The sequence below is a fragment of the Dipodomys ordii genome, unplaced genomic scaffold, assembly GCF_000151885.1.
Source record: "Dipodomys ordii isolate 6190 unplaced genomic scaffold, Dord_2.0 Scaffold127, whole genome shotgun sequence".
Classification (NCBI taxonomy): Eukaryota; Metazoa; Chordata; class Mammalia; order Rodentia; family Heteromyidae; genus Dipodomys; species Dipodomys ordii.
The window spans coordinates 6,900,943-6,916,266 of NW_012267343.1; the positions used below are offsets into that span (position 1 = coordinate 6,900,943).

Genomic DNA, 15,324 nt, shown 5'->3' on the forward strand with positions numbered 1-15,324 from the left:
TGTGTGTGTGTGTGTGTGTGATATGTGTTGTATATGTTTGTTGTGTATACAGAGTGTGTGTGTGTATGTGTGGGTGTGTGTGTGAATTTGTTGGATAGTGAATTATCCCAGAAGCCACATTTTGGAAGATGGAATATTGGAGTCTTTATTATACACTTGGCAGGCTGCAGGCAGCCAGTTGTTACAAAGGCCTGCAGCCCCCAAATATATGTAACACAGCTAGGAAACAGGCTGAGAGGAAAGAAAGAACAAAACCAACAAACCAATTCAGCTCCAGTGGAGAGCTAAATTGGGACACCATGATGACCAGTGATGAGCCACAAGACAGGAGACAGGACACAATCACAGAGACACAGGTGGCATGGCATAATGGCAGCTTGGCTGGTCAGGGCCTAAGTAGGGTCCAAGCAGGGGCAAGTCCACAGGAAATTCCCAGTCCCAGGCACTGGACTGAGAGATTCAGTAACCTACCAGCCAAGTGTCCACCCCTGCCTCCAGTTATCTGGGTATACCCATCACCTGGGGAGGGGCGTTTCTTTAGCCAAGCATGAAGACAAGATGCCAGACCTACCATCCACCATGTGACCAATATGGTGCTGGCCAGACCTGACCTCCTTACTTCAATTGAACCTCAAGTCTCCTACATGTCTGGCACCTATTCTGCCATTGGACCTCAACCTCATCCACTGTATAACACCCTTATATTATCAGAGAGAACAAGTAACCACATTCCACAGAAAGCAGCTTAGCATGGCCCTGGGGCTTCTGTTTACCTTTCATACTATGCATTGCACTCAGCTAGCTTATCCAATTTGCAGAGTCTATAAAAACAGGACAGAAGACATGGAATATAAATAAACTATTCCCCTTTCTGACGCTAGAGCTAAGAATCTCAGTTTACTCATATGGGATGACTTACACAAATCATTGTTTAAGGAAGAAGTTGAAAAATACCAATTGCATGAGTAAACTGTGGAATGTGGATACTTGTTCTCTCTGATAAGAAGAAAGAGCAGTCATAAAATAAGCTTATCAGCGGCATCTTGCTGGAGGCGCTAAAGCAATGAAATGTCATCCTGAAGTCACTTGCTTCCTTCCTGTCCCTTCCAGCTCGGATCAAGTTGGCTCCAGATGTCAAGTGCATGCCCCATGTGTGGCCAAATACCACATGTTTTGCAAATGCTATTTATTTCACGTGGCTACAACTCAGACAGGATGTTGAGCCCTTCCCCAATTTGAACACTAACACCAGTATTATGCACTTCCTTAAAAACTCTGCAGCAGATAGGAAAAGGGCTTTCATAATCACAACTTGAACTTGAACATTAGACATGCTCCATAAAAGGCTGTCTTAATCATTGTGGGCTGCCAAAATCAATGACCATAGAAAAGGTGGCTTACCAAACATTCATTTTCTCACAGGTTTGCAATCTGGGTATCCAAAACAAAGGCCTCAAGAAGAGGTAGAGTCTGCGGACCACACTCCTCCAGGCTTGCAGATATACCTTGCTAGTTTTTATCCTCACAGAACAGAGATCCTGTTTTTCCAACTTTTTTTTTTAATAAGGTGACAAATGCCATCATGAGAACGTGACCCTTACAACCTCATCTAATCATAATTACTTCCTAAAAGCTCTATCACCAAATGCTATCCCACTGGGAATCAGCATTTTAACATATGAATTGGGAGCAAGGGGAACACCAACATTAAATCTACAACAGCCATCCTAGCACAGAGGTGGTTTTGCCTACTGAGCCATGGTGACACTCCTAGGTACTGACAGACCCAAGGAATATGACCTGGGCTTCAGAACACTGGTTCCATTACAGCTCCATCCCCTCAGCCAGCCAACTTGGAACACTGGCATCCTGCACACACAGGTATGGTGGCTCCTGTTTACACTATAGAATCCTCAGCCACAGAGCATCTCTCAAGTCCCTCCTCTTATTTCCCTGAAGCCTCTGTTTTTTTCCTCTCTCTCAATCTCAATTTTTCTCTTTCCTCTTTTTCACTGATATTCAGAGACATATCTATAAACTCCACTAATAAACTTTGGCTGAGTGGCTTAACTATTGTTTTTCTTCTGCTTGAGTTCCTGTCACACCCCTTTGGGTCTTAGCTGATGTATGATCTTTCCAAGTAGGAAGAATCCTGTTTGCTATAAAATAAATGTTTATTTCTGTACCTGAAAAACTCATACGTTGAGCCTAGGTCCTCAACGTGATGGTATTTGAGAAGCAGGGGTTTGGGAGGAGATGATTAGGTCATGAGGGTGATGGAGCTTCATGAATAGATGATGAATGGGTTAGTTCCCATTCATGATGGGCTGGGCATATAGACTAACATTTGCTTAGCATGTATGAGGCCCTAGGCTCAATACCTAATCTCATACAAAAAAAGGTACCTAAGAGATCTTCATTGCCCCATCCACCATGATGTGACAACACAGCCAAATGACAGTACTGTCTATGAACCAGGAAATAGACCTCTCACCAGATACCAAATCCACTGGTGCCTTGATCTTAAGACTTCCAGTTTCTAGAACTGTGAGGAAATTGATGCCAATTGTTTGTAAGACACTCAGCCTATGATACTCTATTATAATAACCCTAAAGGACTCGAGACACTGTATAGATAAAACCTGGTAGAAGTTAAGATATTTAAAAATTTGCTAACTTTGAAGACAAACCTATATAGTTACTCCTGGCAGTGACTTTCACAGAGAGAAACATACAAATATAACTCCATGAAAAGCTGAGGCTGAGGAGAGATCAAAAAGTTCTGTCATAAAGTTTGAAGTCCAGAATTGTGAAAGCTGGAGGAGAATTGTACTGCCTTGTTGAATTGAAACCCCTTTGTGCGACTGAAGATAATAATAATAATAATAGAAAAAGTATCTTTTAGAGTCTGATTATATCTTTCTTGGATCCATCTCCCAACATGGTTCTCACCTCAGTGCTTGCTGACATTGGCACTAGACCCATGAGAGGACATGGGAACCATCGATCTCTTCCATGGCATAGGTATAAACACTCAGGTAAAAAATCCAAGACTTTTCACTTTGGAAGAAAACAATTTTCAGCTGTCTCTCCCTCCTCCCTCCCCTCCACAACTTAATTTTCCTATCTCCAAGTTCTGTATAGATCGTTCTTTTGGCTTGGAATCTAGTTGTCATCTGGAAAGGCTCTGAGAAGCCTTGAAGTCCAGCACACCTTTCCTGGGCAGAGCAGCTCATTGTTCTTTTCCCTAGAGCTCCTTCTACATTCTGTTCTTGGAGCCCATATCAGACCATACCATGCATGCCATTGCACAGAAAAAAACCACATCCTCTATCTCCCCAGCTCTCAACCACAGCCTATGCTACAGTGCACTGTATACATTGGTTTGAATTATCTTTCAGCAACAGCATCCCCCTTTTTCCCTGAGAGCCCTTGGTTACATGAGAACAAGGACTTTAGCCACCTGTTCCAGCTATAGCATCATTGTATGTGATTTCTATGGTCTTTGGCAATTCTCTCAGTTCTTCTAAGTAACCAGGAAGGTCATTCTAAGTACCCTCCTTATATAAGTAAAGAAATTGATTCTGAATGATGTGACAACTTCCATGTGAGCCTCTGTCACCCAAGTAAGTACTTACAAACACAACTATCCCCTAGAATTTCCTTATGAAACATTTTGCCATTTCTCTACTTTCCTCCAGAGCAGTAGCAAAAGAGCTCCCATTTCCAGGAGACATTTTAGTGATGTGAAATGCTTTGGGTAAGTCACATAACTCCAAGCGATGTAATTCTGGATTTATTGGCTGAGAGATTTCAAACTTTCTCAAGAAATAAAAAGACCAATCATTTTTAAAATGAAACTTTAGGGGGAAAAGTATCTTTGTACTCTTTTTCATCTTCCATGATGAGCTGTATCTACCAAAGTACTAGACAAAAATCACTAGGTAAGCCCCTAAATCACATATAATACCTCTGATGAGAGATTGCCTGACAATCCAGAGAAGAAATTATGGCTCTCTGAAGAGCTTCACTCATAATGAGAAGATCTAACTTTGGTCTCATATCCTATAAACAATCCCAGGACATCCTAACATGGTAATGGTATCACCTGCTTCAAAACTGCACTAAATAGACTACCGATTTGGCTGATGTAACATAGACCCCAATTAACACTGTCAAAGTGGCATGTTATTTGTCTTGCTTGGCCTGGTACCGTGCTTCCATAATCATGAGGGAGTAAAGCATAGGGTGTGGATGGCTTGTAATCCTAGCTACTCAGGAGGCTGAGACCCAAAGGATTATGGTTCAAAGCCAGCCTGAGCAGAAAAGCCTGAGAGATTCCATGTCCAAAATAACCAGCAAAATGCAGGGCTGAAAGTATGGTTTAAGTGACTGAGTGCCAGCTTTCCAGAAAGCAAGCCAAACAAACATGAAGCCCTGAATTTAAACCCCAGTATCACCAAAGTAAATAAATAAATGCACCTGGACTGCGGTAAAACACTTGGGAGCTCCTCAAGCCTCCTCAAACCCTGGCACCCTTTTGAATCAGCCAACACAGAGAAGTATCCCTGATGTGGAATTTGCTGTTCTAACTCCAAAGAAGTCAACTCTGCTTCCTTTTTTTTTTTTTTGTGATTAGAAGTGTAAGATGCAAGTATTCAAACTCTGCTTTGCAAGGACTGATTTAGTGAACCTGAGATGAACCTTAAGAATTTTAGCCATATAAACAGCCTAGAGGGTTTAGCAATTACCTCTCATCAGAACCTCGAATGTTCCTGACAGTTTTTGCTTCTATGGGTTCATAATACCATAAATATGTAAGTATGTTTTTCTTCCTGATGCTCAGCCCAGTTTCCTCAGACTTCCCTATAACAGAGGTCAGGAGACTTAGTACAGCCCTGGAATAAGATTAAATGTATGGTAGCATGCTTCATGTGAATTCAAAAGAGATCACTTCTCTTTTCTGACAGGGATAAAAAGAAATTCATTTGTCATGGGGGTCACAAGCATGTAGCTGAGACCCTATTAATTTATTCTATTAATTCACCATATTGTGCCAGGCAGTTGCAATTACAGTTGCTAGCATGTTGACTTTGCACTGGGCTGTTATAATCTAGGACCATCTGGCTTTCATAAAGACCATACTAATGAATTAATGAGTATCTATATTACCACCAATCTTGTGTCCTTTAAGTCTTTTAGAAGGGTACTGATCTCTGTGCAGGCAATGTTGTTTTTACACTAGCAGTGAAACTAAAAGACATTCTGAATAGAATGATAATGAAATACATCATCACAAAATTTATGGAAAGCAGCAGATATAGTATTTCAGAAGAAGAAGTTAGGTCATAGCTTTTAGTTCTTTTTCTTTTCTAATTTTACCATTCAAAGGTAATATTTCTCTTCTAGTTTTAAGATGCTTCTAGTTTCTTTTGTATTATCTTTGTGAAGCCTTGGACTATTCAGAGGGGTGTTCTTAAATTTTAATTAATTAAAATTACATTTACTATTGCTAAGTTAATTCTGATTTTGATAAATACTCACTGTGTGATTAAAGCCTTTCTAAAATACAGAGAATTGTTTTGTGACCCAACTTAGAGGTTCCCTTAGTGAATGTTCTCAAACTTTAAAAAACAAAGTGAATTTTCCTGTTGCCAGGTAGAGTGGGCTCCAAATATCAATTAAGAAAATTGAGGTCCAGAGAGAAAGGGACTTACCTAAGGTCCTTCCTTTCATCTCCCCACATTGTCAAAGGTTTATATCTCTGTCTATAATCAACAGTCTGTCAAAACTCTAAAATTTGAGAAGTAAAAGCTGAGCTTCCCACAGGATTCCCCCAATGGGTGTGAGTCAAAGGGAAAGTCCCCTGGGGACAGTCACCAGCAAACACTGCAGCTTCAGACAACAGAAGGCCAGCAGCCAATGCTGCTGCTGCTGCTGCTGCTGCTGAACAAGATAAATGCCAAGAACTCAGTACCTGAAAAGGGTAGAGTAGGATCAAGAGGAGGTATGAAATTCAATGTAAGCCTACAAAATTACAAAAAGTAATGGCAGGGGCAGGGGTGGGAGGAATGAAGAGAATGGGAAAACTTAAGTTCCAAATGCACAAAAATATTCTTTTAAAGTGACAAATTGAATTGTACCTAAGAATTACAGTGAAGAAGCTCATGAACAAAATTAACAGAAATACATGACTTGTTGGGAAAAGATAGATGTGAAAGGTCTAAAACCAATCAGGAATTAATATCTACCATTTATGAGACAATCTTGCAAAAGGAGAAGCGGCAAACAGCTGCTCCAACAGAAATGTAGCAACGGGGTATTAACAATTTTCATTAACAACCAGCTAATATGTTATGAAGAGATGCTCAAAGTCATTAGCAATCTGCCTAGTGTAAAGGACACCTTAGATGCAGGAAAAAATTGTAAACATTTACACTCGCTCAAATGATTCAACCTGAAAAAGTTACCTGAAAAGCAATGTAGAAAGAGAGCGGTCAGGATGTCCCAGTGGGGGGCTGTCCTGGAAGACAGACAGATTTGCTAAAGGACAAGCTGTCAACACTTAGTCCCACTTCCCATCCATGTGCCAAGCAATCTTTCCTCAGGGTATATTGCACAGAAAATTATGACACAGATTTGTCACAAAATGTCCCTTAAGATTACAGTTCATTTTTGTGTGGCAAATAGTGAAGAAAAAGAAATGGATGGTGGGCAGTAGGAAATGGGGAAAAGGAAAATGATTTTGACACCCTACCCTGTAAAAAGAGTAGGCAAAAGTATCTTCATGCACACCTAGAAATACCAGAAATACTAGAGACGCAACATTCTCATAGTGACATGGGTAGATGTTTGAAACATTGCCTTTGATGAAAAAAAAAAAAAAGGAAAGCACAATTGGGTCGTACTTACATCTATTCAGTATATGCACATGATATACTATGCATTTTAATAGAACCTGGCACAGTGGAGTACACAGGAGTAAAACCTTCTTTTTGGCCTTCCCTCCTCCTACACCCACCATGCACTTACACTTTCCATGTCAACTGCACTCAAGTGCTAGGGTTCCACAAACTCAGCAGGCTGTTTCACTCCTGAGGTCTCTGTACACACACGGTTCCTTCCCCAATCTTCCCCTCTAGGTCACTGCGGGAAGAACACTGTGAACCTTACTGGCTGATGGATCATCAGAGTATAACCTGCTATGTGGGGGACAGTGTCAGCTCAGTAAATACTGTTGACTTTCAACACAAGTTGGACACCCCCCACAGGGTGTCTTATGCCACACCCCGTTCAGTCCTCTCCCAATCTTTTCAACGTTGAAGCATATCCTAAATCCCCTTGTTACAAGGGTATACTGGAAGGTCAACACTCTGGGAAGATGACTACGGATATAAAGAGTATATGATGGCTTTCATTTCATCACTCACTACTTTTCTCTAAGTACCCTCTCTTTCAAGTATGCCTGCCATCCAATCGTTCAAAGCCCTTCTAACTGGTTACCATTAGTTCCATTCCAAAACTAGGAAACATCACCTGCAATCGTGGGTTAGGGAAAGATCTAGATGTTCCATTATTTTCCTTGTCCAGCCTTTCACCACATATTCCTCTTTTTTTAAAAAAAAAGAAATTCAACTTCATCATGTCTAGAAGTTCCAGGGTCCAGAACCTTTCTGAGGAGGTAGAATATGAATCTCACTCTTCTGCTTCTGTTGCCTTGCTGATCTGTATCCTCAGGTACCTTCTGCTAAAGTCAGTCAGAACAGATGTCTGTCCTTTGTGGCTTTCAATATTCTTCTCATCCCTTCTCCCCTTTGTTCTTGAAAGTTTATGCGACACTATGCTAAATCTTCAATCACTTTTACTTTGTAGGGGTTTAAGGACAGAGCAGGGATAAACGAGCTTGTTCAACGTATCATCTTGCCCCACGTATGCCAACTTTCAGATATTTTTGAATGGTTGAAATGGTCTTTAGTTGGAAGAAAACCTGGTACCTTCGTAAGATCTACCACTTCAATCTGTTGTGACACAGGATCTCCACACATTAAAGAACACCTTGATGTCCCTCTCATACTTTGATTCCTTTGTTCTCCAGATTGTAGGTTTACTTCCCTTCAGGATTAAAATTATTTTCCTGTGGGCAATACACAGTACATCTGATAAACATACAGAAGGCCTTGGAAGAATCTAGGCACAACTCAGTTCCCTCCTTCTAGAGTAGTGTTTTCATTTTGTTCCCCAGACCAGCAGCATCAGCAGGGGTAGACATGAGAATGTAATGTCTCATAACCCATCCTGTACCTACTGGATCAGATACCCTGCAGGTGGGACCCAGTAGTCTGTGTTCATATGAGGAGATCCTGATGCCCAGTCTAGATTGAGAACTACTTAGAGCAACTACAGCCAAGGGCACAAAATGGTAAAGAACGAATCAATCTCCTGTGCTGCAGGAATCATTCACTGATAAGAAGAAGTGATAAACTATATATCTGTCCATTGATGTCCTGTTGATGTAAATTGTATCCCATGCCTGGTAATTCAAGGTTTCCCCATGGAAGAAGGAACTAACTATAAGAAAGCATTTTTTTAAAATGACTTCCCTCCAGTCATGATTTACTCACTCTATATCCTGTACAAGAAGGTTCAGAGAACACATCTGCTCAGGAACCAGACCTACAACATCCTCTCCATTTGGTGTCCTGTGCTATTATTATTCATACCTACAGACTTGAAGGCAGTTGGGGGGGGTGTATGTGTGTGTGTTTGTGTGTGTGTGTGTATGTGTGTTATATGTTGTTCATGGCCTTCAAGATCTTTGCACTCAGAAGTTAATGCTTTAGGTTTTTATCACCACATGTTCACCTGCCAGAGTTGGAATCCCTCAGCCGTTTTTTTATTTCATTGCAGCCTTAGGAAACAAAGAGAGATGATACATTGCAATGGACATTTTCAGCACCACTTTGGGTGTAACTGAGACTCACAGAAGTTTCTACAAGTTTCATCAGAAGAGTTGAACAATCCTACGTATTAAATACTTCATTTTTCATAGGGATATCTTTATTTAAAAGATGTGCACAGAGCCACAAAGACTCTTCTAGACTAACAGATCCAACATATTGAGAAAAAGATAATGGTTCTATCATGGGGGTCTGTACTATTGTCCAATAGGCACAATTATTTACTTAGAGCTAACAACATTCCTGCATTTTCTCCTCCTTTTAAACATGAGGAAGTTAAAGCCTGGTGAGGTTAAACAGCTTAATCAAAGCCAAACTAGTAAATCAACATTAAAAGCCACATTTTTCTATCCACAACAGCAAAATTTTAAGAACTTACTGAAAAGGTTCCACCAACACAAAGAGCTGTTTCAAATGAATGGGCTCCCCGTTCAGAGAGTGTCAGGCAACTTCAAAAGCTATATAGAAGTTTCTTCTGCCAAGAACTCAATCTTAATCTCACCGGCATCCGGAAATATGGTTTGCCTAAGGCCAACTCCAGCCCCTCTGAAACCTAGCTGCACAACACCTCCTCTATGAAGTTCTCTTATTACCCTAAATCAGGGTCAGTTATTTATTGTTCTCTACTGCTATTTATTTACTTCCCTGTCTCTCCTGCAAGATACAAACTCTTGGAAGGCAGAGTTGGATTGATCTCTTTCCTTGTTAATGCTGAGGATAAGCTGAAACATGTAAGATGTATTAAGTTGTTTATTATATCAAAAAGAATGGAGGGAAGAAGGTTGAGCAAATGTAATTTCTATATTTAATATACATTAGGAAAAAATTGAACTATATAACTTGAGGGTAGGGATGAGAGGGGAATACCTGGGGGAGAACGATGGAAGGGGAGGCATTGATCAAGATACATTGAAGAGGAAATAACTTGACTTTTGGAATTGTGACTTCATTAAACAACTACTTAATAATAAAAATAAAAATAAAAAAAATTTTAAGTGAAAAGATATGGATTTCTAAGGAAAGTAACAGCATGAAATATATGACTCTATTACCCATACTATTCTATAAAACTAAAGCTATCAGTCTACAAACATTGGCATTTAAGTCCACTTTCTCTCACCTTTGGGAGTGTTTTTTTTTAAATCTCTGCCAAGTTTGTGTGCCACCTGCCTTCCCTTTTCCCTACTTCCCTTCCTTTTCCTTTTCTCTCTCTTCCTTTTTAACACCTGCAATATAGAACTGAAACTATATATGTAATATTTTCATTTGTGGTAATTTATGATTCAGATATAAATAATGTTTCCTCATTCTTAATCTTAAACTCTAGTGGATGGAACATTTTTATATGTCTAAAAATAAGCTCCAAAACATAAACACCCACAATTTGTATCCTCTGAATTAACAATGTACAGTAAATTGACTTTTTTTTCTTTTCTTTTTTGGTGAGTCAGCAACCATCAATAGGAAAGAAAACAAACTACCCAGTGTTGTTGAATGGTAGGAGATTTCAGTACCTACTAAGTGCCGTGAATATGTGTATATTTATGTATGCATACATATATATGTATGTGTATATGTATGTACACTTATAGTGTTCTAATATTACCCAGGAAAGAAGAGACGAGGTGGGATCCAAACATTAGTCCCATGCTTTGTTTTCTCACATAAAATGAAAAAGGCCATATTAGTAACAGAAGAGGAGGAAATGCCCCTGGCTAACAACACAACCCAGGATTAATAGCTGTTTTTCAGGGAGTTCACCAAGACCATTGGACCACAGTTTTGTAATCATGGGTATAAAGCTTGCAATCTTACACTTCCTATGATTCAGCTCTGCCATCCTACTCGGCTCTTTACGAAATTAAACCGCATTTCAGAAAAGGAAACCATCATCATACTTATAATGCTTTCTGTTATAAAGCAGGCATTATAAACTAAATGTGAAAACCCATGCAGTGACAATAGATTTTTATCCCACCTTCTAGTCACAGAAATGTTGAGTGTGAAATACTTTGAATTCCAAATTTCAGAAACAAAACTTTCTTTGCTGGCTCTGGTTGTTTCTCAGACTGTTTCACAACCTACACACCCCATGCCCCCACTCTCACAGCATTGCTTCCTCTTCTTCTCCAGACCCATGCCATGAACCCAATAGTACACTGTAGAGAGTGCCTGGGAGACCAAGAACATGCGGAAAGGCTCTAGATGCTTTCTCAGGCTCTTCTGGCTGCGTGAGAGTGGAGGAAGCCAGGCAGGATGTCAGCCTCGCCTGGATTCTGGGAATTGCTATTGGCCACAGTTTTCTCTGGCTTTAACCATAGCAGTGGGCAGGATAGAAAGTGCAAGAGATTGTACAGCTGATCCTTTGGACGAATTCTTCAGATAGAAAGCAGGCAGAGTCTTCAAGAGACCTCCTCCTTAACCAGGGCTACATCATTGTGCAGAACCTATCCATCCTAAAGCCCTAGCCACTTGCCCAGGCTCTGATGGATCTGATAGCATCAGTCTCCTCCCTTCAGGCTTCATTCAGTCTCTGTTGCATTCATATCTTCATTTGAGAAGAGACTTGTCCTGGTACATGTGAGGGCTATTCAGAGACAAATCATAAGATTTCTGTTCTTCTAGGATGCCTCTTGACCAAGTTTTAGAGTCAATACACTTTTATAGCTGACCAAGGACTAAGTCAAATCCTGAGTCTGTCAATGACCAGATATTACCTTGAAAAACACCTTTCTCTTCATGTCATCTTTTCTTTCAATTCTTTGTGAGAACAACTCCTTACTCTATTTTCATTTTCTACCTGTCATGTTGCCAACAGTCTGACATAGCCAGTGCTCCAGTACCCCAAATATAAGAACAAATGCATTGTCTACTGTTACCCCCATTTCATCCTTGGCACTGCTCTTTCTGCCAATAGGAACCACCAGTTACAGAAAGTCATCTATAACTCTCCAGATCGAATCAGTACAGTTTCCTGACTGATTCCTAATAAATGATGTATGATTCAGTTCTTTTCTCAGAGGATGATCAGTTCAGGATCCCTATATTCCTGCCAACCTAGCCTCATACTATAACCTGAAATCTACTCTACCTAAAATCCTTCTGACCAAAACACTCTAACACTGCCAACACTGACACCTCCCCCAAAACACCATCAGTGAACTTCTAACCAGGAAAAGTCAATCCTTGGATTGGCACTCAAGACTCAGTTCCCATGTTTCCTCTTGTCAAACTTCTTCACTCTGGGTATGTGTTTATCCAACAAATAATTGTATGGCTGGGAATGAGGCTCAGTGGCATAGTGCTTGTTTAAAATGCCTGGATTTGACCCCCACCACTAAAGACAGACAGACAGACAGACAGATACTGCTCAATTTGAACCAAACACCTTTTCTTCCTAGTGGGAGAGCAAACAGGCAAGGAAACACATGGAGAATTACAAGTCATGAACTTCTGCTTTTTGTTTTTAGGGTTTTTTTTTTGTTGGTTGTGGGCTTGAACTATGGGCCCGGGCTCTGTCCCTAAGCTCTTTTTGCTCAATGCTAGTGCTCTATCGCTTTCAGCCACAACTACACTTCCAGCTTTCTGGTGGCTAATTAGAGATAAAGAGTCTCAGACTTTTCTGCCTGTCTTTGAACTGGGATCCTCAGATCTCAGTCTCCCGTATCTAGGGTTAAACATGTGAGCTACTGGTGCCCAGCTATAAACGTCTGTTTTAATACTACAAATTGATCACAAATTTTTATCTTTTGTTCCTCCCAAGAAAAATGAGCTCCTCCCATACACAAAAATTTGTTTTAAGGTGTAAGTGAAGAGGCAAGCTTAATTCAATTGTGTAAGGGAGGGAAGGGATGGTAGAGGGAAAACAAAGGAGGAGGCAACAATGCTCAATAGGAGATGTACTCATTACCTTGCTCATGTAACTGTAACCCCTCTGTACAGCATTTTTTCAATAAAAAATGTACAAAATAGAAAACACTGCAATAAAAAAGACAGGATATAGTTAGTTGAATAATGACTAACTTGGAAGAATTTTCTTTAAAGTTCAACTTAAAGGGCCTGAAGAGGAGAACATTGAACATAGTCATTCTGTGTGCTCTGACAGAACCTGGCAGGTGAGACTCTCACGAGTACTGATGCCCCTGAAAAGCAGAGATATGAAACCGCTCACCTGAACACAGGTGTTAAAACCTTAGCTCCCCACCACACTGGGCCCCAGAGCCTGATGGCAACTCACAAGCAGAAGACAGGGAGATACATGTCTAGAAAACTATTTAAAGGATTCCAAACCATATACATCAGATACAGAGAAACAGGGGGCTTTCATGCCACGAAGATACATTACCAGGCCTTTCAAAACTGCCAAAAAAGAAATGATGCTAAGAGGTAGGAGCAGACAGAGAAGATTGGAATCATATACCGAATCATACAAATCATATAGAGAATTGTACACAAACAGGAACCTGACTGGAAATCAGCCTTTTGTAAGAAATAACTGGAGAAATCCTTCAAGGTTCTGATGAAGTCTCTCATCTAAAATACATAGGAGACAGATATTTTCAGACATTTTCCTCCCAGTCACACCCTCTTTTTTTGGGAAGTTACTTCAAAACATCCTCTAGTTCAACAAAGGAATAAAGGCAGAAAGAGGAAGATGAAGATGCTCAAAAAAAAAAAAAAGGGAGTCCAAAAAAGGAAAATGGTGAAGTCAACAGGAAGGAGACAGAGAATGACAAGCACAGAAAGATCATCTGAGAGCGGGGCCCAGAAAGAGCTTCAGGACACTGAAAAACCATCCAATAATGGATACCTTTCCATCTCCAGGAGGACAACGGACCCAAGAGAATATAAAAATATAATAAAAAAAAAGAAGGGCACCACAGAGTAGGCCTATAGCAGAATCAAAGTGTCAAAGCAGGTGTATTGCTTTGGCTTAGTAAAGTGCTCCTTTCCAGACTGCAGAAAAGACATGGCCACATGCATAAGCATGTCCCGTGGCTCCTGTGGCAGAAGCCTGTCCGTGTGAAATTCCCACAGGTGGACTTCCTCTTTTAGTTTTCTCTGTAAAGAGCAGATTCTTTCTCTGTTAGAGGAACTGCAATTAATATTTAAGAAAATTGTGTTCTAATTACCTTTCACAATCCCTGCCCTTGGGTTAAAAAGGTACCTAGCTATAATTATTTTTTATGAAATTGCACGTTCGTCTCTGCATATTAATTCTTGCTCCCCCTTTGAAAGCAGCAGGCAGTCTCTACATCGTTGCTGCTGGCATGTCTTGTTGAAATTACTAAGGATTAATTACAAATTATTTTTATTGTACTGGGACCAGGCAGCACTGAATTAATAATGTGCCCTCAACATTAATATTGAGCTAGGCCAAATTCTCAGTGGTTTGGCATAAGAACTCCTTATCGTCTTAAAAGCTGAAGACCCCATCCAATGAACTTGTGTGTTTATGGCTTTACCTACGAATATTATCAGAAATAGAAATATAAACTGAGAAAATTTCAAAATCTTTATTGATTTATTCACAAAAGGGTCCACTGGATATTAGCATCAATAACATATTTTAATGAAAAATATAACCATATTTTAAACTACTATGTAGAAAGGTGTTGATGTAATATTGTTTCACACATCTCTTTCATGTCTGGCTTCATGGACAGTTGGATTCCTACACATGCTCCTTCCTTCAGTCTGACAGCAGATGCCCCTTGTCAAGTCACCTCTGAGAAAGCTACTCAAGCTCATAAGAAAACACATTTGTGGGGCTGGGAAGGTGGCTCAGTGGTAGAGCGCTTGCCTTGCATGCATGAGGCCCTGGGTTCAATTCCTCAGCACCACATAAGCAAAAAGAAAAAAGCTGGAAGTGGTGCTGTGGCTCAAGGGTTAGAGCGCTAGCCTTGAGCTGAAGAGCTGAGGGACAGCGTCCAGGTCCAGAGTTCAGGCCCAAGGACCCCCAAAAAAAGAAAGAAAATACATTTGCAAAAGACCCTGGGCATGTTGGTGGTAATGAGAAAGTAGTCTGACTTCATGGGTATTGTAAAGGGGTTTTAAGAATTCTCAGGAATCCCTGGGGCACATTATTGAATTTTTATTTTGTATATGAATTAGTATAATTAGTATAAAATCCTACTATAAACAATAGTTTATACTATAAACAATAGTAGGATTTTATTGTGATTTCATATATGCAAAGAACTTTGAACAAGCCCACCCTTCCCATTATATTCCCATCCCTTCTCTCCTTTCTCCTTGTTTTTTATACTGTCTTCATATATGTGTATATGTCTATCTGCGTGTGTATGTAGGGTACTTTAGCCTTCCTTACCCCTCAGTAATCTTTCTTTTACTCCTTTCCTTGCCA

General features: G+C 40.2%; 1 protein-coding gene across 1 annotated transcript in view; it reads left to right on the forward strand.

Moving 5' to 3' along the window:
* The window catches only part of Tnc (tenascin C), a 111,283-nt gene extending 101,769 nt beyond the window's left edge, over positions 1-9,514 (forward strand). The window contains exons 28-30 of the mRNA XM_013030110.1: positions 5,830-6,021; positions 7,873-7,998; positions 9,344-9,514. Coding sequence (XP_012885564.1) covers positions 5,830-6,021; positions 7,873-7,998; positions 9,344-9,514 — 489 coding nt within the window. The remainder of the gene's footprint in view (positions 1-5,829; positions 6,022-7,872; positions 7,999-9,343) is intronic.
* Positions 9,515-15,324: the final 5,810 nt, after the last annotated feature.